Source organism: Pseudophryne corroboree, chromosome 4 (genome assembly GCF_028390025.1).
Source record: "Pseudophryne corroboree isolate aPseCor3 chromosome 4, aPseCor3.hap2, whole genome shotgun sequence".
NCBI lineage: Eukaryota > Metazoa > Chordata > Amphibia > Anura > Myobatrachidae > Pseudophryne > Pseudophryne corroboree.
The window spans coordinates 574,819,093-574,842,667 of record NC_086447.1 but is presented as its reverse complement, the minus strand read 5'-3'; the positions used below and the strand labels follow the sequence as shown (position 1 = coordinate 574,842,667).

At 47.4% G+C, this 23,575-nt stretch overlaps 1 protein-coding gene across 5 annotated transcripts in view; it reads left to right on the top strand.

Annotated features, from left to right (window-relative positions):
• The window catches only part of PEX3 (peroxisomal biogenesis factor 3), a 156,664-nt gene that overhangs the window by 90,870 nt on the left and 42,219 nt on the right, over window positions 1–23,575 (top strand). For all 5 annotated transcript variants that reach the window (XM_063917477.1, XM_063917475.1, XM_063917478.1 and 2 more), the window contains one exon: window positions 9,262–9,430. In XM_063917477.1, coding sequence (XP_063773547.1) covers window positions 9,262–9,430 — 169 coding nt within the window. The remainder of the gene's footprint in view (window positions 1–9,261; window positions 9,431–23,575) is intronic.

Below are 23,575 nucleotides of genomic sequence, written 5' to 3'. Positions count from 1 at the left end.
TAATGCGAGCAGAGGGGAAGAGCTGGGAGGTGAGGGAAATGTAGCCCCTCCTCTTTCTCCAACCGTACCGTCACTGCACGCTCTATCTCAGCTGATGCTGCTCTTTATACTGTATGTTACTGGCAGCCTGCAGAGCAGATTCGTTTAGGTGGCATATAATAAGTAATTGTGCCTCATAATTCCGCAGGCTCCTTCATTTACACGCCCCCCGCCCCTCCCCCTCTGGTTTCCGCTGTTCGAGTCACGGTGGGTCATAGCTCCCACCGGCTATATACATTCTGACTGCTGCTGCTCTCCACTAACAAAAAAACAAATACCCCCAGAAACGGCTGGGGAGGGCATGGGCCCCGTGACCCCCCTGGATCCACCTGTGATCACAGGAGAGAATAAATAACAGCAAGTCTGGCTGCGTCTGCACAGGCCTGGAAGTTTTAGATAGATAGAGATATATAGATAAGCTATACTATACTATACAAAAGTTTTAGGTAAGTGTGGAAAAATACTGCAATGTAAGAATGCTTTCCAAAATTGAAGTGTTAATGGTGTATTTTTTTTTTATTTTCAATTTAAAATTCAAGGTGAAGGAACAGAAAAGAAATCTAAATCAAATCAATATTTGGTGTGACCATTCTTTGTCTTCAAAACAGCATCAAATCTTCTAGGTATACTTGCACACAGTTTTTGAAGGAACTTGGCAGGGAGGTGGTTCCAAACATCTTGGAGAACCAACCACAGATTTTCTGTGAATGTAGACTTGGGCAAATCCTTCTGTCTCTTCATGTCATCCCAGACAGACTCGATGATAAGATCAGGGCATTGTGGTGGCCATATCATCACTCCCAGGACTCCTTGTTCTTCTTTACAGTAAAGATAGTTCTTTATGACATTGGCTGTATGTTTGGGGTCGTTGTCCTGCTGCAGAATAAATTTGGAGCCAATCAGACACTGATGTTATTGCATGATGGATAAGTACCTGCCTGTATTTCTCAGCATTGAAGCACAAAGAAATGGGCAACGTTGAGGACAGTAGGCACAGTGGACAGTCAAGGAAACTTAGTGCACCAGATGAAAGATCATGCTTAATTCCCTTCAAAATCGGAAAATGTCTAGCAATGCCATCAGCTCAGAACTGGAAGAAACCAGTGGGACCCAGGTACACCCATCTACTGTTGAGAGAAGTCTGGCCAGATGTGGTCTTCATGGAAGAATTGTGGCCATGCTTTCGACGTGTAAACAAGGCCAAGCGACTCAACTATGCATGATACTGGGGTGCAGAAAAATAGCAGCAGGTGCTCTGGACTGCAAATATTTGGCTGTAACAGCAGGCAGTTTGTTCACTGGAGAGCGGTACAATAATGAGTTACTGCAGACAACAGTGAAGCATGCTTGAGGTACCTTGCAAGTGTGGGACTGCAATTCAGTAAATGGAGTTGGGGATTTGGGGGGTTATTCAGGTTTGTTTGCAAACCAAAAAAGTTAGCAATTGGGCAAAACCATGGGGCTAATTCAGACCTGATCACAGCAGTGATCAGGTATGAACTGTGCATGCGCCGGTGCCGATCAATCAGGCAGGGGCGGTTGCTGGGTGGGAGGGGGCAGTCCGGGGGGGGGGGGGGCGCATCGGCTGCATAACGTCACACGTAGCCGCTGCGACCCTCACAGCGATGAGTAGCTCATTGCCAGCTTGCAGGTGCTGCGCTAGTAGGGAGCTACTCTTCCAGTACAAAAGCATCACCGCTGTGCAATGCTTTTTTACTTGTGCAGGGGAAGGGGGGTCGAGCCTGACGTGGGGTGGACTAGCCCTGTGCTGGGCGTCCCCCCGCATGTGTGAAAACTGATCGTAAATGTGCTATGATCATGTCTGAATTAGGACCCATGTGCAGTGCAGGTGGGCGCAGATGTAACGTGCAGAGATTTAGATTTGGGTGGGTTTTATTGTTTCTAGGCATTATAAATACTGGCTGCTTAATTTCTACACTGCAATTAAGATTTCAGTTTGAACACACCCCACCCAAATCTGACTCTCACATGTTACATTTGCCCCACCTTCAGTGCAGCATGGTTTTGCCTAATTTCTGAATAAGGCCCTTGGTCAGGATTAATGGTGTCCTCAATGCTAAGAAAATATATCCATCATGCAGTACCATCAGGGAGGCATCTGATTGGCTCCAAATTTATTCTGCAGCTGGACAATGACCCCAACATACAGCTAATGTCATTAAGAACTATCTTCAGCATAAAGAAGAACAAGGAGTCCTTGAAATGATGATATGGCTCCCCACAGAGACCTGATCTCAACATCATTGTATCATTCTGGGATTACTTGAAGAGACAGAAGGTAAACAATAGCATCTCTAACAGAGACTCTACTCACAGAGCAGCCCTACGGACAGCAGCACTTCCCCGCCTCCCTGTGACAGCAGAGCATCCCCGCCTCCCTGTGACAGCAGAGCATCCCCGCCTCCCTGTGACAGCAGAGCATCCCCGCCTCACTGACACCTATTCTATATCTGTTTCACCACACAACATCTCTACGTAGAACTATTTTGTCACAACAGGTGCCATTATATAAGACCGCTAATTCACTGTTGAATGTGCGATAGGGCTCTGATGTACACATGCCTTTGGTGGTTGAACACACTTGGCCTTCAGCCTCGTGCATCACATCTCACACCAAGGCCTGCGTATATCTGAGCGTAACCACACACCCAAGAGTGGTGTATGTGTGTGTATGTATGTATGTGTGTATGTATATATATATATATATATATATATATATTTCTCCTGCAGGGTCCACAGATTATCCACAGGATATACATTGTGATATGAGGTAGCGTCAGCGGATTGGCAACAACGATCAAAACCTTTTGGCCTCCCAGAATGCAACGGGCCAGTCCACTATATCTCCGCCTCCTGGCTCAGGCAAGTCAGTTTTTCTTGGTGCGGCAGGAGCTGGACCACGATCTTTGGGCTGCTGGTTTTGGCAGCCAAAAGCTTGTTATTTAATTTATTTTTATAGTCTTACGTTTTTTTAACCAGTTTTCTAAAAAGCGTCTTATATGCAACTTAGAGCCGCTCCAACAACTCTCCACCGGGTCGCGACAACGCTTACCCACGTGTACAGTGCTGTTTCGGCGGGCGTCTGTGTCGGATGTGCTAGCAAGTCCAGCTGACATTACCAGGCTGTGGCTGGGGCACGGGGAGAAGGTAAGGCGTCAGTTTCGCTTAGCGGGGGAGACTCGAGACGCAGCCGCAGAGCCTTTGTTAAAATCATTAAATAATGTTACGGATAGAAAATAGATGTTTTTAAAAAAAAAAAACATTTTCTCCTTGTCGGGCAATTGTAAGACCAGCCATGGCTTCAGTCTGGATGGCAAAAGCAGTGGCTGCCTGGGCTGATGCATTGGAGGATGATCTCTCATTGGCATCTAGAGAGCAAAAATCCCATATTGCACATATTAAACAGGCGGCTTTTTTTATGGAAGAAGCAGCCTTGGATATGGGTACTATTGCCTCTCAAGCATCAGCCTCAGCAGTAGCAGCTCACAGAGCTGTCTGGCTACGTACATGGAAGGCTGACTCAGAGTCCAAGAAGGTTCTAGAGTCTTTGCCTTTTACTGGAGATATTAGTTTTGGTAAAAAGTTAAACAGTATTTTGGAGTCAGAGGTAGACCACAAATCCAAACCTAGGTTTCCAGCTTTTCAGACCCAAGGAAAAGCAAAAGGAAAGGGTTATGGCAAACAGTTCCAATCTGATAAGTCTGGTAAGACTGAAAAGCATCGGGCTACCAGAGGACCTGCTTCTAAGTCAGAAGATAAGCCATCAGCATGATAGTGCTGGCCTCCACCTTGGGGACCCCAGGGTGGGAGGCCGACTTCTTCATTTTGTACAGATCTGGCAGCAGACCACCACAGATGCATGGGTGCAAGAAGCGGTATCTCACGGTTATGCGTTTGCCTTCAAGAAACACCCTCCACAAAGGTTCTTTTGTACCAGCCCGTCTTCAGTAGAAACGAAAGCCAGGGCCTTACAAGAGGCAGTTCAGAAGTTGCTTCAATCAGGAGTGATAATTCCAGTTCCTCCTGCGCAACAAGGTCAAGGTTTCTATTCCAACCTGTTTCTAGTTCAGAAGCCGAATGGGTCGTTCCGGCCCATACTCAATCTCAAGGTGCTGAACAAGTACATGGGTGCCTCGCTTTCATATGGAGACTTTACGTTCCATTATTTTGGCCGTGGAGCCGGAGGATTTTATGGTATCCCTGGATATCCTGGATGCATACCTACATGTTCCTATAGTACAGTCCCATCAGTGCTATCTCAGGTTTGCTATCCTCCAGCAACACTTTCATTTTCAGGCCTTACCATTTGGACTGGCTACAGCTCCAAGAGTGTTCACCAAAATTATGATGGTAATGGCAGCTAATCTCCGTCGACAGGGGATAAGGATTTTTCCATACCTCGAAGACCTATTAATCCTGGCACAGTCTCAGGAATTGCTTCAGTGTCATCTGCAACAGACAATAGCTTGTTTACAGAAACACGGTTGGCTCATAAATTGGACAAAGTCATCCCTGGTCTGTCAACGCACTTGGGGGCTGTATTGGATGCCGGTCTTCAGAGAGTGTTTTTACCTCTGAACAAAATATCCACAATACAGTCGAGGATTCAGGAGCTGCTACACAGTCAAATTCGCTTGGACAATGCAACGGCAGAAGTGTACCTCAATCATCAGGGAGGAACTCGCAGCCAAAAAGCAATGAAGGAGGTAAGCCGCATGTTAAGGTGGGCAGAACTTCATCATCCAGCCTTGTCTGCAGTGTTCATTCCGGGAGTCCTAAACTGGGAAGCAGATTTTCTCAGTCATCACATCATTCATGCAAACGAATGGGCTTTACATCCCGAGGTCTTCCAGACTTTGGTAGACAAGTGAGGGTTACTAGAGATAGATCTCATGGCTTCCCGTCAGAACAACAAAGTTCTCGCATACGGGTCAAGGACAGAGGATCCCAAAGCGACCTATGTAGATGCCCTGTCAGTAAGATGGAACTTTTGTCCGGCCTGTGTGTTTCCACCAATCGCCCTCTTGCCCAGCGTGATGCAAAAGGTAAAACAGGGAAAGGGCGCCGTGATACCAATAGCTCCGGCTTCCCCCAGAAGACATTGGTACACAGATCTGCAGAGGCTGTCGGTGGATACTCCATTCCTACTCCCTCAATGTCCAGATCAACTGTCTCAGTGTCCTTGCTATTACAAGCACCTGGATCGGCTGTCTTTGACGGCGTGGCTCTTGAGACTTCCATCCTGAAATCAAGAGGATTCTCACAATAGGTAATTCAAACAATCCTTAGAGCAAGGAAACCATCCTCAGCTCGCATTTATTACCCAATATGGCAGGCCTATATACAATGATGCAGTGACAGGAAATTTGACCCTAGATCTTTCAGAGTTTCCAGAGTCCTAACATTCCTTCAGGCAGCAATGGACAAAGGTCTACAGGTGGCTTCCTTGAGAGTTCAGGTGTCAGCATTGACTGTATGGTTTCAAAAGAAAATTGCTAATATATAGGATGTTCGCACTTTTTTCCAAGGAATGCTTTACATCCAACCTCCTTTTGTTCCTCCTACAGCTCCTTGGGATCTAAGTTTAGTTCTAAAGGTGCTTCAAGTTGCCCCATTTGAACCACTGAAGCAAGTGGATCTTAAATGGTTGACAGCCAAAGTTCTCTTTGTACTGGCTATTGCTTCAGCTAGAAGAGTTTCAGATTTAGGGGCATTGTTATGTCGCTCTCCTTTCCTGATATTTCATCCAGATAGAGTGGTTCTCAGAACCAAATCTGGTTATCTTCCTAAGGTGGTGTCTAAATTCCACCTTAACAAAGAAATTGTAGTCCCGGCTTTCCAAGGGCTGGAACCTTCTGCGGGAGATGCATCATTGGACGTAGTCCGTGCTTTAAGGATCTAGGTGGATCGTACCAGTGCCATCAGAAAGACAGACACTTTCTTTGTTCTCTACAGATTTCATAAGAGAGGATGGCCTGCTGACACGCAGACACTGGGAGGTGACTTCGGATGACTATTTCAGAAGCATATTCTCAAGCTGATCTCCCTATTCCGGCTAATGTCTCTGCTCACTCTACTCGTAAGGTAGGTCCTTCATGGGCAGCACAGCGTGGTGCTTCAGCTGAACAGATATGTAAGGCAGTCACATGGTCTTCCATTAGCACATTCCTTAGACATTATGCCTTTGATCCCTTTGCCTCTCAGGACGCTGCATTCAGGCGAAGGATTCTCCTGTCCAATTAGGAGTGTCCCCTCCACTAAAATTGCTTTGGGACATCCCAATGTTTATCCTGTGGATAATCTGTGGACCCTGCTGGAGAAATACGTAGTTATGGTAGACTTGCAATTGATAACTCTATTTCTCCTAAGTCCACAATGTCCACAGGGATCCCACCCTGACGCACCTGATTTGAGGATCTTTACACCTACTAACCTCTTCCTCCTTGTACGGAAGTGTGTGCATGTGTGTTCTTCTCGCCTGATTAAGACTCTCTGTGATGCTACTGCCTTGAGCTTTGGAAAACAACTGAATTGCATGAGCCAGGAGGCGGAGATATAGGGGACTGGCCCGTTGCATTCTGGGAGGCCGAAAGCTTTTGATCGTTGTTGCCAATCCGCTGACGCTACCTCATATCCTGTGGATACTGTGGACTTAGGAGAAAGTTATCGACGGCAAGTCTACCATAACTAAGTGTGTGTGTGTATAATATATATATATATATATATATATATATATATATATATATATATATAGTGTAAACAATACAGTTCGGCACTCCTAATGAAAAAGTTGCAGCATGCTCCGGTGCCCTGTCTGGCAATAGCAGTATAAGGACCCAAATTGGCTGGCACTCAAAGAGACTTGTAAATGATCACAGACGCAGTTGCTTTTCAGCAACTGCGTCTGTGATCATTTACAAGTCTCTTTGAGTGCCAGCCAATTTGGGTCCTTATATATATATATATATATATATATATATATATATATATATATATATATATATATATATATATAGAAATAAAAAGCTGCGCATTCACCACACTTTCCTTAAAAATGCTTCCAGTCCTTGATTTTTATCCTGGATCCCGTTTTCTATATGATGTGTGCTGCTGCTGCCTCCTTTAGGGAATGGAGCCACCACTCCCAGCGTGCATATAGTGAAAGAAGAAATGGAGGGCGCAGATTTAAATATAAAAGTTCACAATTCCATTTAATTCTAACATATGCTCACATACATCTTAGTTAAAAACGGTGCACTTAGTCCTCCGGTCTGTCCAGCATCGGACCCGATCTCACCCGTCGATGAATCTCCTTCAACCGCAGGGATCACGGATACCGTTCGCTTCTCCACCGGGACCAGGATCAGTTTTGGACCGTCTGTCCTTTGCTCCACAGGCCACGCCCAACGCGTTTCGTCAATGGACTTCGTCACCCCCTGACGAAGTCCATTGACGAAACGCGTTGGGCGTGGCCTGTGGAGCAAAGGACAGACGGTCCAAAACTGATCCTGGTCCCGGTGGAGAAGCGAACGGTATCCGTGATCCCTGCGGTTGAAGGAGATTCATCGACGGGTGAGATCGGGTCCGATGCTGGACAGACCGGAGGACTAAGTGCACCGTTTTTAACTAAGATGTATGTGAGCATATGTTAGAATTAAATGGAATTGTGAACTTTTATATTTAAATCTGCGCCCTCCATTTCTTCTTTCAATATATATATATATATATATATATATATATATATATATATAGAAAGATGGTTTTTTGTAAAGTAGACTGAGCATTTTCATGGTGGCCTATATTTTTTCATGAGCAAAAAATGTAGGCAGCTATGTTAAAAATCAATTTTAACTTTTATGGTAATGTGTATAAATAGAATAAAAAAAGTTTAATCACGTAATATTATGGAATAATGTTTAGACCCAAGTTTTTGTTCCTGGTTGTACATTATGTATATTCCGTGCAGTAAAACTGTACTTAATAGAAGAGGTGGATTTAGGGGATAAGGGCCCCTAGGCATAACATTATTGGCCAGCCCCCCCATCCCCACCCCTACCCTCTCTAAAAAAAAAAAAAAAAATTGTCTCTTATTGTTACCTCCCTCCATATATCCCCATCACCTTCTCATTACCTCTGTCATAGCTCTCTCCACTTCCCTCCAAATTTCACTGCCCTCCCCCTACACAGCCCACACTGCTCTCCTTGCACATCACTATCCCCACAGCTCACATTGCTCCCATCAAAGCTCAATGCCCCATCAACTTCCCTCAACACACTTTCCCCCTACTGCTTACACAATACACACACACACACACACACACACACTGCACATATAAACATACTCTGCACACACATAAACTCTACACGCATACTCACACATTTACCTCACAAGCAGCCAGGGATCTACAGCAGCCCTGCTGGTTCCATGTAGCTCTGCCCCTGCTTATACTTCACTCTGCCTCTTCTCTCCTGGAAAAAACAAAGGGGGGCATGCTGCTCAGATGTGTAGGGGGCCAGCCTGCTGTGCTGCCGTCAGCAAGTGGCGTCCCAAAGCACCACTTGGAGTGCCAGTGTCCTCCCAAAGAGGTTTCTTCTTTTGCATTAAACAGTATGGATGAAATATATCTTTGTTCATTTGGATCCTAAAAATAGACCCTCATACCAGAAGTGCCCCAGAAAAATGGCCAACGGTCACTCATTATGTAGTATTCAATTAAATAGTTTAATAAATTTTTTTTTGGGCGTATAAAAATATTCTTACTGCATTCTTAGAGTTTTTTTATTAGCCCACTACAGCAAGATGGTATCAACCTCTTGTGTCATTCCACTACAGGATGTGAGCTTGTGACAGTAGTGACACCCAGCAAAAGTTACTTCTACAACTCTACCCTACAGGGCATAGTATGCTTTCCAATAGAGATATGTGTCTTCAGTCCTCTCTGCAACTACACTATAGAAGCCCTCCTGGTGTGTTTTTTTTTTTAATTCATCTTTATAGACCGAAAAAGAATTATGTATTGCACATTTAGTTTAATTAGCCCTTTAGCGCAAGATAAAGGTGTTTTAGGGAAAAAAATATGGTCAAGTGCTGACGCTATATAAGTAAATAGCAACTGTAATAAATCATTCACTTGCACAGGTACCATCAAACAAAATGCTAAATGTTCAGCTTGATTTACACAGATTATTTACTTCCATCAGCTTGTCTCTAAAGCACTCCCTTTCACTCACGGATTTGGAGCAACATGTTAAGGAAATCCGTAGGCTGGTAGAAGAGTGTAATCAGACCTCGGGTCTCAAAGACCCACCCAACAAGTCACATTTATGCCGATACATGATGCCTGATGAAGAGAACCCATTGACATCACAGGTATTTACAGACTGAATCTGGCTTGTTTTTGTTACCTGCATGTTAATTATTTTGTGCTGTATTGTTAACATTGTATAACTCCCGCCAGATTTACTGTTGCTTAATCATAAAGATATCATGAGCATGCTAATCCTTGGGAAACCTCTTTTGAAGTGATAAGTATAAGCATGTTGAGAGATGTAGTGGTGCTTACTACTTTTTTTTTTTTCTTTCTTTTTTTAAAATGTCCTTGCATGCCACCCTTTCTTTGTCAGTTGGATTCACTACACTGAACAAACTGGGACTGCACTGATTACTGCTCAGTTTAGTGCTTTGCTGTATTCTGGCAAAGTGAGTCTGGGCTCTATACGTAGGAGACTGCATTTCCTAAGGTTAAAATGTGTGCTATATTTTGTATTGGTAATGCGGGATTGTATAAAGATGGTGGGGAAAAATGTGTGATTTAAGAAAAATAAATAAGTCATTTTTTAACTGATCATTTTCCCTATAAATTGCTTGTTTATGGTCTACCACCTAACATGTTTCTTTCTTTCTAAAAGTTTAAAATCATATATGTAATCTTCGAGTTGCTGTAATTTACCGTCCACCTGGCATTTCCTCCAAATTCCTCGACAACTTTGCTTCCTGGCTACCTCACTTCCTCTCTTCTGACATTCCCTCCATTATTCTAGGTGATTTCAACATCCCTATCGATAACCCCACAAAATCACCTGCCTCTAAACTCCTTAACCTCACCTCTTCACTTGGTCTCTCCCAGTGGACCACCTCACCCTCCCATGTGAACGGGAGCTCACTGGATCTGGTTTTCACTCACCGCTGTGATATTTCTGATTTCTCCAATTCCCCTTTTCCCCTCTCTGACCACCACTTGCTCTCTTTAAACTTATCTATCTCTGCTTCCCCATCTCTCCCTCCTAAGGCTACCATCACGAAGCGTAACATTGAGGCTATTGACACCTCATCCCTATCCTCCCTGTTTGACTCCCTTCTCTCTCCTCTTCTCTCTCTCACATGCCCTGAACAAGCCACATCCCTATACAATGCATCTCATACTTCTGCCCTTGACTCTGTTGCTCCGCCAACCACTATTCACCCTCGCAGATCAACACCTCAACCCTGGCACACCAAATGCACCAGATATCTACAAAAATGCTCACGTACTGCCGAGCAACAGTGGAGGAAATCACGCTCTAAAGCAGACTTCCTCCATTTCAAATTCATGCTCTCATCCTTCAGTACTGCCCTTTCCCTTGCTAAACAATCATACTTCAAAATCCTCATTTCTACCCAGTCTTCCAACCCCCGGCGCCTCTTTGCCACTGTTAACTCCCTCCTCTGCCCACCATCACCTCCTCTCCCTTCCTCATTGTCTGCTCTTGACTTTGCCACTTATTTCACATCCAAGATTGACTCCATACGTCAGGATATCACATCCCACCAGACCAGCAACCAGCCACCACCCATCCCTTGCCACCCCTCCCCTTCCCTCTTACCAACTCTGACATCTTTCTCCCATGTATCTGGCGAGGAAGTCATGGCCCTCATCCATCCCCCCCCCCCCCCACACACACAACCTCCCCGCTTGACCCTATCCCCTCCCACCTCCTCCGCTACCTCTCTCCTTCTGCCTGTTCCCATCTTGCCCACCTTCTCAATCTCTCCCTTTCATCAGGCACTGTCCCATCTGCCTTCAAGCATGCTCTTGTCTCCCCTATTCTTAAAAAACCTACCCTTGATCCTAACACTCTCTCCAACTATCGACCCATCTCTCTCCTCCCCTTTGCCTCCAAACTTCTTGAGCGTATTGTCTATAATCGCCTCACTGCCTTTCTTTCCTCTCACTCACTGCTTGATCCATTCCAGTCTGGTTTCCGTTCTCTCCACTCCACTGAAACTGCCCTCACAAAAGTCTGCAATGACCTCCATGCAGCCAAATCTATGGGCCACTACTCTCTGCTTATTCTTCTTGACCTCTCTGCTGCTTTTGACACTGTGGACCACCCTCTCCTTCTGCAAATCCTTCACTCTCTTGGTCTGCGTGATACTGCCCTCTCCTGACTGTCCTCCTACCTCTCTGATCGTTCCTTCTCTGTCTCCTCTCATGATGCTACCTCCCCCCCACTTCCACTAACTGTTGGTGTCCCCCAAGGCTCTGTTCTTGGTCCTCTCCTTTTCTCTCTCTATACGTCCTCTTTAGGTGAACTCATTAGTTCTTTTAACTTCCAATGCCACCTCTATGCTGATGACACTCAAATCTACCTCTCCTCCCCTGATCTCTCCACGGCTCTCCTCACTCGTACCTCAAACTGTCTTTCTGCTATCTCTTCCTCGATGTCTCAGCGCTTTCTTAAACTCCATGTCTAAGACTGAGCTGATCATCTTCCCACCCTCCCGCACAGCCTCACCTCCCACAATCTCATTATCCATTGATGGCACGACTATCTTCCCTAGCCCCCAAGTACGCTGTCTTGGCGTAATCCTTGACTCCTCCCTCTCCTTCAAACCACACATTCAGCACCTCTCACAAACCTGTCATTTTCATCTCAAAAACATTTCCAGAATCAGACCTTTTCTCACCCAGGATGCCACTAAGATCATTATTCACTCACTGATTATTTCCAGACTGGACTACTGTAATCTCCTAACTGGCCTCCCTGACAATTACCTCTCTCCACTCCAATCTATCCTCAATGCTGCTGCCCGTCTCCTACAGGCCCTCCACTGGCTTCCCTTCCCTTTCAGAATCCAATTCAAACTTCTCACACTCACTTACAAAGCTCTCACCCACTCCTCTCCCATCTACATCTCTGACCTTATCTCCCTTTACTCTCCCACCCGTCCTCTTCGCTCTGCTAATGCACGCCGACTCTCCTGTCTTTTGATTACTTCCTCCCACTCCTATCTCCATGATTTTTCACGTGCTGCTCCCTTTCTCTGGAATTCTTTACCTCTCCCCCTCAGACTCTCCACCTCTCTACAAAACTTCAAACGGGCTCTTAAGACCCATTTCTTTACCAAACCCAGCCAAATCTCAACCTAACCCTCTGTTCCACGCTCTCTATGTACCCCATCTGTGTCACCCCTGTCTGTCTACCCCTCCCCTTAGAATGTAAGCTCTCACGAGTAGGGCCCTCTTCCCTCATGTGCTTATACGTTTCTTACTTTAATAATCCTCAACTGCCCAGATCCCGCAGTTTTTTGGCCACCTGGAACTTATCTCTATGTTTACTGGTGTAGTTATGCTTAGTTGCCCTGTACTTGTCCTATATTGTATTCAACTGTAAGTCACTGTTTTCCTGTTTTGATTATGTGCATATGTACTCTGTAATTGGGCGCTGCGGAACCCTTGTGGTGCCATATAAATAAAGGATAATAATAAATAATAATAATATAGGGAAGAACTTATTAATGGTTAGTGTCATTTGTGATCAGCAGACATAGGAAACTTATGCAAATGAGGATCATATTTGAGAATTGGCTTGGAATTATATGTTTCATATCAAATCAAGCCCATAAATTCATAGTTAAATTTTTTTCTCATGTTACTGATCAGTGTTGGAATGTGACTGCTGAGGTGAAAGTGATAAGCTATAGGAATAACTAGCTTTATGTGCCATATTTACACAGCAGCAAGTATTTATTTTCCTTATCAGTATGTGATCGTAGCCCCTGGTATGTCAGCTTTATCTATTTTAGAGGCGTTATTGATTGGCGTGGAGATCCCTCTATTATTTAACTCTGTGCTATTGATGCAACATGGATATGTATTGCTATCTATTATTTTCCTCAATTCCAAATATAGTGTAAGGGAAAATAAACAAAACAGACTCTTAATAGCACGGTAGTAACAATGAATAATAGCAGTACAGGTTGAGTATCCCATATCCAAATATCCGAAATACGGAATATTCCGAAATACGGACTTTTTTGAGTGAGAGTGAGATAGTGAAACTTTTGTTTTTTGATGGCTCAATGTACACAAACTTTGTTTAATACACAATGTTATTAAAAATATTGTATTACATGACCTTCAGGTTGTGTGTATAAGGTGCATATGAAATATAAATGAATTGTGTGAATGTAGACACACTTTGTTTAATGCACAATGTTATAAAAAATATTGGCTAAAATTACCTTCAGGCTGTGTGTATAAGGTGTATATGTAACATAAATGCATTCTGTGCTTAGATTTAGGTCCCATCGCCATGATATCTCATTATGGTATGCAATTATTCCAAAATATGGAAAAATCCGATATCCAAAATACCTCTGGTCCCAAGCATTTTGGATAAGGGATACTCAACCTGTATATTGAAAAAGTAAATTGCTAACATCAGTTAATCTAACTTTCTCTGACGTCCTAAGTGGATGCTGGGACTCCGTAAGGACCATGGGGAATAGCGGCTCCGCAGGAGACTGGGCACAACTATAAAGAAAGCTTTAGGTCTAACTGGTGTGCACTGGCTCCTCCCACTATGACCCTCCTCCAGACTTCAGTTAGAATCTTGTGCCTGGCTGAACTGGATGCACACTAGGGGCTCTCCTGAGCTCCTAGAAAGAAAGTATATTTGGGTTTTTTATTTTACAGTGAGATCTGCTGGCAACAGACTCACTGCAGCGAGGGACTAAGGGGAGAAGAAGCGAACCTACCTAACAGGTGGTAGTTTGGGCTTCTTAGGCTACTGGACACCATTAGCTCCAGAGGGATCGACCGCAGGACCCGACCTTGGTGTTCGTTCCCGGAGCCGCGCCGCCGTCCCCCTTACAGAGCCAGAAGCATGAAGAGGTCCGGAAAATCGGCGGCAGAAGACTTCGGTCTTCACCAAGGTAGCGCACAGCACTGCAGCTGTGCGCCATTGCTCCTCATGTACACCTCACACTCCGGTCACTGATGGGTGCAGGGCGCTGGGGGGGGGCGCGCCCTGAGGGCAATATATGACACCTTGGCTGGCAAATCTACATCATATATAGTCCTAGAGGCTATATAGATGTAAAAATACCCCTGCCAGTATTCCAGAAAAAGCGGGAGAAGTCCGCCGGAAAAGGGGCGGGGCCATCTCCCTCAGCACACTGGCGCCATTTTTCCCTCACAGCTCCGCTGGAAGGAAGCTCCCTGGCTCTCCCCTGCAGTCTGAACACTACAGAAGGGTAAAAAGAGGGGGGGCACTAAATTTAGGCGCAGGATATATATATATATATATATATATATATATATATTGATATATAAAAAGCAGCTATAAGGGAATACACTCATTTATAGTGGGATCCCTGCGTTATATAGCGCTCTGGTGTGTGCTGGCATACTCTCTCTCTGTCTCCCCAAAGGGCTTTGTGGGGTCCTGTCCTCTGTCAGAGCATTCCCTGTGTGTTTGCGGTGTGTCGGTACGGCTGTGTCGACATGTTTGATGAGGCTTATGTGGAGGCGGAGCAGATGCCTGTAAATGTGATGTCACCCCCTGCGTGGTCGACACCTGAGTGGATGGTGCTGTGGAAGATATTACGTGACAGTGTCGACTCCTTGCATAAAAGGTTTGACGACATACCTAATGTGGGACAGCCGGCTTCTCAGCCTGTGCCTGCCCAGGCGTCTCAAAAGCCATCAGGGGCTCTAAAACGCCCGCTACCTCAGATGGCAGACACAGATGTCGACACGGATACTGACTCCAGTGTCGACGACGATGAGACTAATGTAACTTCCAGTTGGGCCACACGTTACATGATTGAGGCAATGAAAAATGTGTTGCACATTTCTGATGTTACCCCCGGTACCACAAAAAAGGGTATTATGTTTGGAGAGAAAAAACTACCAGTAGCTTTTCCTCCATCTGAGGAGTTAAATGAAGTGTGTGAAGAAGCGTGGGCTTCCCCTGATAAAAAGCTGGTAATTTCTAAGAGGTTACTAATGGCGTACCCTTTCCCGCCAGAGGATAGGTCACGCTGGGAAACATCCCCTAGGGTGGATAAAGCGCTCACACGCTTGTCAAAGAAGGTGGCACTACCGTCTCCGGATACGGCCGCCCTGAAGGAATCTGCTGATAGAAAGCAGGAGGCTATCCTGAAATCTATATATACACACACAGGTGTTATACTGAGACCGGCTATTGCTTCAGCCTGGATGTGCAGTGCTGCTGCTGCATGGTCAGATTCCCTGTCAGAAAATATAGATACCCTGGACAGGGACACTATATTGCTAACCGTAGAGCATATAAAAGACGCACTTTTATACATGAGGGATGCACAGAGGGATATTTGCCGGCTGGCATCCAAAATTAGTGCAATGTCCATTTCTGCCAGGAGAGGATTATGGACTCGGCAGTGGACAGGAGATGCAGATTCCAAAAGACACATGGAAGTTCTGCCTTATAAGGGTGAGGGGATGGTCTCTCGGACCTTGTTTCCACAGCAACAGCTGGGAAGTCTACATTTTTACCCCATGTTCCCTCACAACCAAAGAAAGCACCGTATTATCAGGTACAGTCCTTTCGGCCCAATAGGGGCAAGCGGGTTAAGGGCGCGTCCTTTCTGCCCAGAGGCAGAGGTAGGGGAAAGAAGCTGCAGCATACAGCCAGTTCCCAGGAGCAAAAGTCCTCCCCCGCTTCCTCTAAGTCCACATCATGACGCTGGGGCTCCACAGGCGGAGCCAGGTACGGTGGGGGCCCGTCTCAAATATTTCAGCAATCAGTGGGCTCGCTCACGGGTGGATCCCTGGATTTTTCAGATAGTATCTCAGGGGTACAAGCTGGAATTCGAGACGTCTCCTCCCCGCCGTTTCCTCAAATCTGCCTTGCCAACCACTCCCTCAGGCAGGGAGGCAGTGTTACAGGCAATTCACAAGCTGTATTCACAACAGGTGATAGTAAAGGTACCCCTACTTCAACAAGGACGGGGTTACTATTCCACAATGTTTGTGGTACCGAAACCGGACGGTTCGGTGAGACCCATTTTAAATTTGAAATCCTTGAACACATATATAAAAAAAAATCAAGTTCAAGATGGAATCGCTCAGGGCGGTTATTGCAAGCCTTGACGAGGGGGATTACATGGTATCACTGGACATCAAGGATGCTTACCTGCATGTCCCCATTTACTATCCTCACCAGGAGTACCTCAGATTTGTGGTACAGGATTGCCATTACCAATTCCAGACACTACCGTTTGGACTGTCCACGGCACCGAGGGTGTTTACCAAGGTAATGGCAGAAATGATGATACTCCTTCGAAAAAAGGGAGTTTTAATTATCCCGTACTTGGACGATCTCCTGATAAAGGCGAGGTCCAGAGAGCAGTTGTTGGTCGGGGTAGCACTATCTCGGGAAGTGCTTCAACAGCACGGCTGGATTCTAAACATTCCAAAGTCACAGCTGGTCCCTACGACACGTCTACTGTTCCTGGGGATGGTTCTCGACACAGAACAGAAAAAAGTGTTTCTCCCGGAGGAGAAGGCCAAGGAGCTGTCATCTCTAGTCAGAGGCCTCCTAAAACCAAAACAGGTGTCGGTGCATCACTGCACGCGGATCCTGGGAAAAATGGTAGCTTCCTACGAAGCGATTCCATTCGGCAGGTTTCATGCAAGAACCTTTCAGTGGGACCTGTTGGACAAGTGGTCCGGATCGCATCTTCAGATGCATCGACTGATAACCCTGTCTCCAAGGACAAGGGTGTCTCTGCTGTGGTGGCTGCAGAGAGCTCATCTTCAAGAGGGCCGCAGATTCGGCATACAGGACTGGGTCCTGGTGACCACGGATGCCAGCCTTCGAGGCTGGGGGGCAGTCACACAGGGAAGAAACTTCTAAGGACTATGGTCAAGTCAGGAGACTTCCCTGCACATAAATATTCTGGAACTAAGGGCTATTTACAATGCCCTAAGTCAGGCAAAACCCCTGCTTCAAAACCAGCCGGTACTGATCCAGTCAGACAACATCACGGCGGTCGCCCATGTAAACCGACAGGGCGGCACGAGAAGCAGGACGGCAATGGCAGAAGCCACAAGGATTCTCCGATGGGCGGAAAATCACGTGTTAGCACTGTCAGCAGTGTTCATTCCGGGAGTGGACAACTGGGAAGCAGACTTCCTCAGCAGGCACGACCTCCACCCGGGAGAGTGGGGACTTCATCCAGAAGTCTTCCAAATGATTGTAAACCGTTGGGAAAGTCCACAGGTGGACATGATGGCGTCCCGCCTAAACAAAAAGCTAGAAAAGTATTGCGCCAGGTCAAGAGACCCGCAGGCGATAGCTGTGGACGCTCTAGTGACACCGTGGGTGTACCGGTCGGTTTATGTGTTCCCTCCTCTTCCTCTTATACCAAAGGTACTGAGGATAATACGGAGAAGAGGAGTAAGAACTATACTCATTGTTCCGGATTGGCCAAGAAGAGCTTGGTACTTGGAACTTCAAGAAATTATCTCAGAAGGACCCATGGCCTCTACCGCTCAGACAAGACCTGCTGCTGCAGGGGCCCTGTCTGTTCCAAGACTTACAGCGGCTGCGTTTGACGGCATGGCGGTTGAACACCGGATCCTGAAGGAAAAGGGCATTCCGGAGGAAGTCATTCCTACGCTGATTAAGGCTAGGAAAGAAGTAACCGCAAACCATTATCACCGCATATGGCGAAAATATGTTGCGTGGTGTGAGGCCAGGAAGGCCCCAACGGAGGAATTTCAGCTGGGCCGTTTTCTGCACTTCCTACAGTCAGGGGTGACTATGGGCCTCAAATTGGGTTCCAGTAAGGTCCAGATTTCGGCTCTATCGATTTTCTTCCAGAGAGAACTGGCTTCACTACCTGAAGTTCAGACTTTTGTTAAGGGAGTGCTGCATATTCAGCCCCCTTTTGTGTCTCCAGTGGCACCTTGGGATCTCAACGTGGTGTTGGATTTCCTAAAGTCACATTGGTTTGAGCCATTGAAAACCGTGGATTTGAAATATCTCACGTGGAAAGTGGTCATGTTGTTGGCCTTGGCTTCGGCCAGGCGTGTATCAGAATTGGCAGCTTTGTCATGTAAAAGCCCTTATCTGATTTTCCATATGGATAGGGCAGAATTGAGGACTCGTCCCCAGTTTCTCCCTAAAGTGGTATCAGCGTTTCATCTGAACCAACCTATTGTGGTGCCGGCGGCTACAAAAGACTTGGAGGCTTCCAAGTTGTTGGACGTAGTCAGGGCCCTGAAAATATATATGTTTCCAGGACAGCTGGAGTCAGAAAGACTGATTTGCTATTTATCCTGTATGCGCCCAACAAGTTGGGTGCACCTGCTTCAAAGCAGACTATTGCTCGCTGGATCTGTAGTACAATTCAGCTTGCACATTCTGCGGCTGGACTGCCGCATCCTAAATCAGTGAAAGCCCATTCCACGAGGAAGGTGGGCTCTTCTTGGGCGGCTGCCCGAGGGGTCTCGGCTCTTCAACTTTGCCGAGCAGCTACTTGGTCGGGGTCAAACACGTTTGCTAAATTCTACAAGTTTGACACCCTGGCTGAGGAGGACCTAGAGTTTGCCCATTCGGTGCTGCAGAGTCATCCGCACTCTCCCGCCCGTTTGGGAGCTTTGGTATAATCCCCATGGTCCTTACGGAGTCCCAGCATCCACTTGGGACGTCAGAGAAAATAAGAATTTACTCGCAGGTAATTCTATTTCTCGTAGTCCGTAGTGGATGCTGGGCGCCCATCCCAAGTGCGGATTGTCTGCAATACTTGTATATAGTTATTGCTTAACTAAAGGGTTATTGTTGAGCCATCTGTTGAGAGGCTCAGTTGTTATCATACTGTTAACTGGGTATTGTATCACGAGTTATACGGTGTGATTGGTGTGGCTGGTATGAGTCTTACCCGGGATTCAAAATCCTTCCTTCTTGTGTCAGCTCTTCCGGGCACAGTATCATAACTGAAGTCTGGAGGAGGGTCATAGTGGGAGGAGCCAGTGCACACCAGTTAGACCTAAAGCTTTCTTTATAGTTGTGCCCAGTCTCCTGCGGAGCCGCTATTCCCCATGGTCCTTACGGAGTCCCAGCATCCGCTACGGACTACGAGAAATAGAATTACCGGTGAGTAATTTCTTATTTCTCTGACGTCCTAGTGGATGCTGGGAACTCCGTAAGGACCATGGGGAATAGCGGCTCCGCAGGAGACTGGGCACAAAAGTAAAGCTTTAGGACTACCTGGTGTGCACTGGCTCCTCCCCCTATGACCCTCCTCCAAGCCTCAGTTAGATTTTTGTGCCCGGCCGAGAAGGGTGCATTCTAGGAGGCTCTCCTGAGTTTCTTAGAAAAAGTTTAGTTTTAGGTTTTTTATTTTCAGTGAGACCTGCTGGCAACAGGCTCACTGCATCGAGGGACTAAGGGGAGAAGAAGCGAACCTGCCTGCTTGCAGCCAGCTTGGGCTTCTTGGCTACTGGACACCATTAGCTCCAGAGGGACCGAACACAGGCCCAGCCTCGGAGTCCGGTCCCAGAGCCGCGCCGCCGGCCCCCTTACAGAGCCAGAAGCAAGAAGAGGTCCGGAAAATCGGCGGCAGAAGACATCAGTCTTCACCAAGGTAGCGCACAGCACTGCCGCTGTGCGCCATTGCTTCTCAGGCACACTTCACACTCCGGTCACTGAGGGTGCAGGGCGCTGGGGGGGGGGCGCCCTGAGCAGCAATAAAAACACCTTGGCTGGCGAAAATACATCACACATAACCCCCATGGCTATATGGATGTATTTTAAACCCTGCCAGAATCCATAAAAATGCGGGAGAAAAGTCCGCGAAAAAGGGGCGGAGCCTATCTCCTCAGCACACTGGCGCCATTTTTCCTCACAGCTCCGTTGGAGGGAAGCTCCCTGGCTCTCCCCTGCAGTTACTACACTACAGAAAGGGTTAAAAAAGAGAGGGGGGCACTAATTAGGCGCAGTATTAATAAAACAGCAGCTATAAGGGGAAAAACACTTCTATAAGGTTATCCCTGTATATATATATAGCGCTCTGGTGTGTGCTGGCATACTCTCCCTCTGTCTCCCCAAAGGGCTAGTGGGGTCCTGTCCTATATCAGAGCATTCCCTGTGTGTGTGTGCTGTGTGTCGGTACGATTGTGTCGACATGTATGAGGAGGAAAATGGTGTGGAGGCGGAGCAATTGCCTGTAATGGAGTTGTCACCCCCTAGGGAGTCGACACCTGAGTGGCTGAGCTTATGGAAGGAATTACGTGACAAAAATGATGACATGAGACAGCCGGCTACTCAGCTTGTGCCTGTCCAGGCGTCTCAAAAGCCATCAGGGGCTCTAAAACGCCCGTTACCTCAGATGGCAGATACAGACGCCGACACGGATACTGACTCCAGTGTCGACGATGAAGAGACGAATGTGACTTCCAGTAGGGCCACACGTTACATGATTGAGGCTATGAAAAATGTTTTACATATTTCTGATAATACAAGTACCACTAAAAAGGGTATTATGTTTGGTGAGAAAAAACTGCCTGTAGTTTTTCCTGCATCTGAGAAATTAAATGAAGTGTGTGATGAAGCGTGGGTTTTCCCCGATAAAAAACTGATAATTCCTAAAAGGTTATTAGCATCATACCCCTTCCCGCCAGAGGATAGGGCACGTTGGGAAACACCCCCTAGGGTGGATAAAGCGCTCACATGTTTGTCTAAACAGGTGGCACTACCGTCTCCTGATACGGCCGCCCTTAAGGAACCTGCTGATAGAAAGCAGGAGAATATCCTAAAATGTATATACACTCACACGGGTGTTATACTGCGACCAGCAATCGCCTCAGCCTGGATGTGCAGTGCTGGGGTGGCGTGGTCGGATTCCCTGACTGAATATTGATACCCTAGCAGTGATCGCAAAAACGCGCTATAGCGCGTTTTTTATCCGTTTTTGATGACATGGGACTCCAGTTTACAAAGTGGGCGGGTCCCCGGGGACGCGCTCCTCATTCCGCCAATCTGTAAGGGGGATTTGTTTAACTGACATGCAGGCCTCGTGCTGCATGATATAAAGAGGAGGTGGGGCCAGTTTCCCCTCCTCTTTGGCGCCAGGATGCTTGCGGAGGCCGGGTGACTCGGTGTCCGTAAGTTTAAGTTTATAGTGCGTATAGGGGACGGGGGTTGCCACAGGGACTCTTTTGAGGTGCTGGCAATTATGTGCAGGGATCGGAGTCCGTGATCTAGTGGGTAAAGCTGGACAAAATGCCTGGGGCTTCCCGCGGTGCCGTCTGAGGCAGTGGCCGCGCTACCGCTCTTGCCTTTGATGTGTTCTCTCAAAGCAAGAGCGGTAGCACGGCCACTGCCTCAGACGGCACCGCGGGAAGCCCCAGGCATTTTGTCCAGCTTTACCCACTAGATCACGGACTCAGATCCCTGCTGACAAGTGGTGCGTTCAAATCCCGTCAGTCAGTCCGCTATGGCCACCCGGTGAAGTATGGTGGCGGTATTCGTATAGCTGCGGCCGTGACTAACACGTGTGAGTGTTTGCCTGGGTTTGTTATGGGGTCCGGGGTTCCCGCGGCGACGGTGCAGCTGGTGCAGGGACTCAAGTAGGAAGTGTTCGGTGACTAACTAGCTCCTTTATTGCAGCTGTAAAGGTTCCCTGGCTGGCGTCTTCTGAGGGAGGGGGGCTGGAGCTGTGGTCGGCTGTGTTTTTCCCCAAAGGTGATGTGATGGATTGCCTGATAGTTTTTTTTTTTTTTTTTTGGTGGGGGGGGGGGGGGAGGGGGAAGAGAGAGAGAGGGGGGGGGGAGAGGAGGAAGAGAGAGAGGGGAAGGGGGAAGCAAGTGGGAGAAGAGAACTACTGGCTGCCAGAATGCTGTGGGTCCCACAGTGAGATAGAGGGGGCTGGTGATTGATTTTGCTGACACTGTTAATTGGGGCAACTCTTGTGGGTGACCCCAATTAACTTTGCACAGCCAATCAGGAGAGTGCCATGACATGGCGCTCCCTGATTGGCTGGAGGGACCTTCACTGACAGAAGTCATGGGGGTCCCGCAAGTCGGGGATAGGGGTTCCATGGAACCCCTTTAAGTGGGTGGTTCGGGTTATTCGTTTTTTTTTTTAATCGAGTTCCTGGATTACAACATTAAAGAGGCCAGTGATTGCAAAAACGCGCTATAGCGCGTATTTTACCCAGTTTTGAGTTCAGGGGACTCACTTCTCTAAAATGGGAGGGTCCCTGGGGACGCGGTCCGCTGCGGCCAATTACAATCATGTTAAATGAGTGATTCCACTGTGGGGGGAGGAGGGGAGTAACACGGAGGCGCCGATTCGTCACTTATGGACGCGGCAGACTGAGCGCTGCTGTTGTTGGATACCTTCGCTTTGGCGCCCTCGGATCGTTCCCGCACTCGTGTACTGAGCGGGCCGCCTCTAAAATGGTCAGTGTCCCCGCCGCTACGATCAGCAGAACTAAGCGCTGGACGGTGTGTGTACAGTGTATATCTCACACCATATCCCGGTCTCTGCGCTGCCGTGTACTGACCACTTGCTGCCCGCTGTATTTGTGCCTGCATATGGGCTCACGCTGTGCCAGGGTGTAAGTGGAGGGGGCCAGTTACATGCATGTGTGCCCGCGATTGTAAGGGGAGAGGGTCAATGTGTGCCCAGGGTATAAGAGGTGGAGGATTATGAGATGAGCAGCTGCTGTGTGTGTGTGTCTGGGGTATGAGGTGTGTGTATGTGTGTCTGGGGTATGAGGTGTGTGTATGTGTGTCTGGGGTATGAGGTGTGTGTATGTGTGTCTGGGGTATGAGGTGTGTGTGTGTCTGGGGTATGAGGTGTGTGTGTCTGGGGTATGAGGTGGGCAGCTTCTGTGTGTGTGTCCAGGGTATGAGGTGGGCAGATGCTGTGTGTGTGTGTGTGTGTGTGTGTGTGTGTGTGTGTGTGTGTGTGTCCGGGGTATAAGGTGGGCAGATGCTGTGTGTGCGTCCGGGGTATAAGGTGGACAGACGCTGTGTGTGTGTGTGTGTGTGTGTGTGTGTGTGCGTCCGGGGTATAAGGTGGTCAGATGCTGTGTGTGTGTGCGTCCGGGGTATAAGGTGGGCAGATGCTGTGTGTGTGTGCGTCCGGGGTATAAGGTGGGCAGATGCTGTGTGTGTGTGCGTCCGGGGTATAAGGTGGGCAGATGCTGTGTGTGTGTGCGTCCGGGGTATAAGGTGGGCAGATGCTGTGTGTGCGT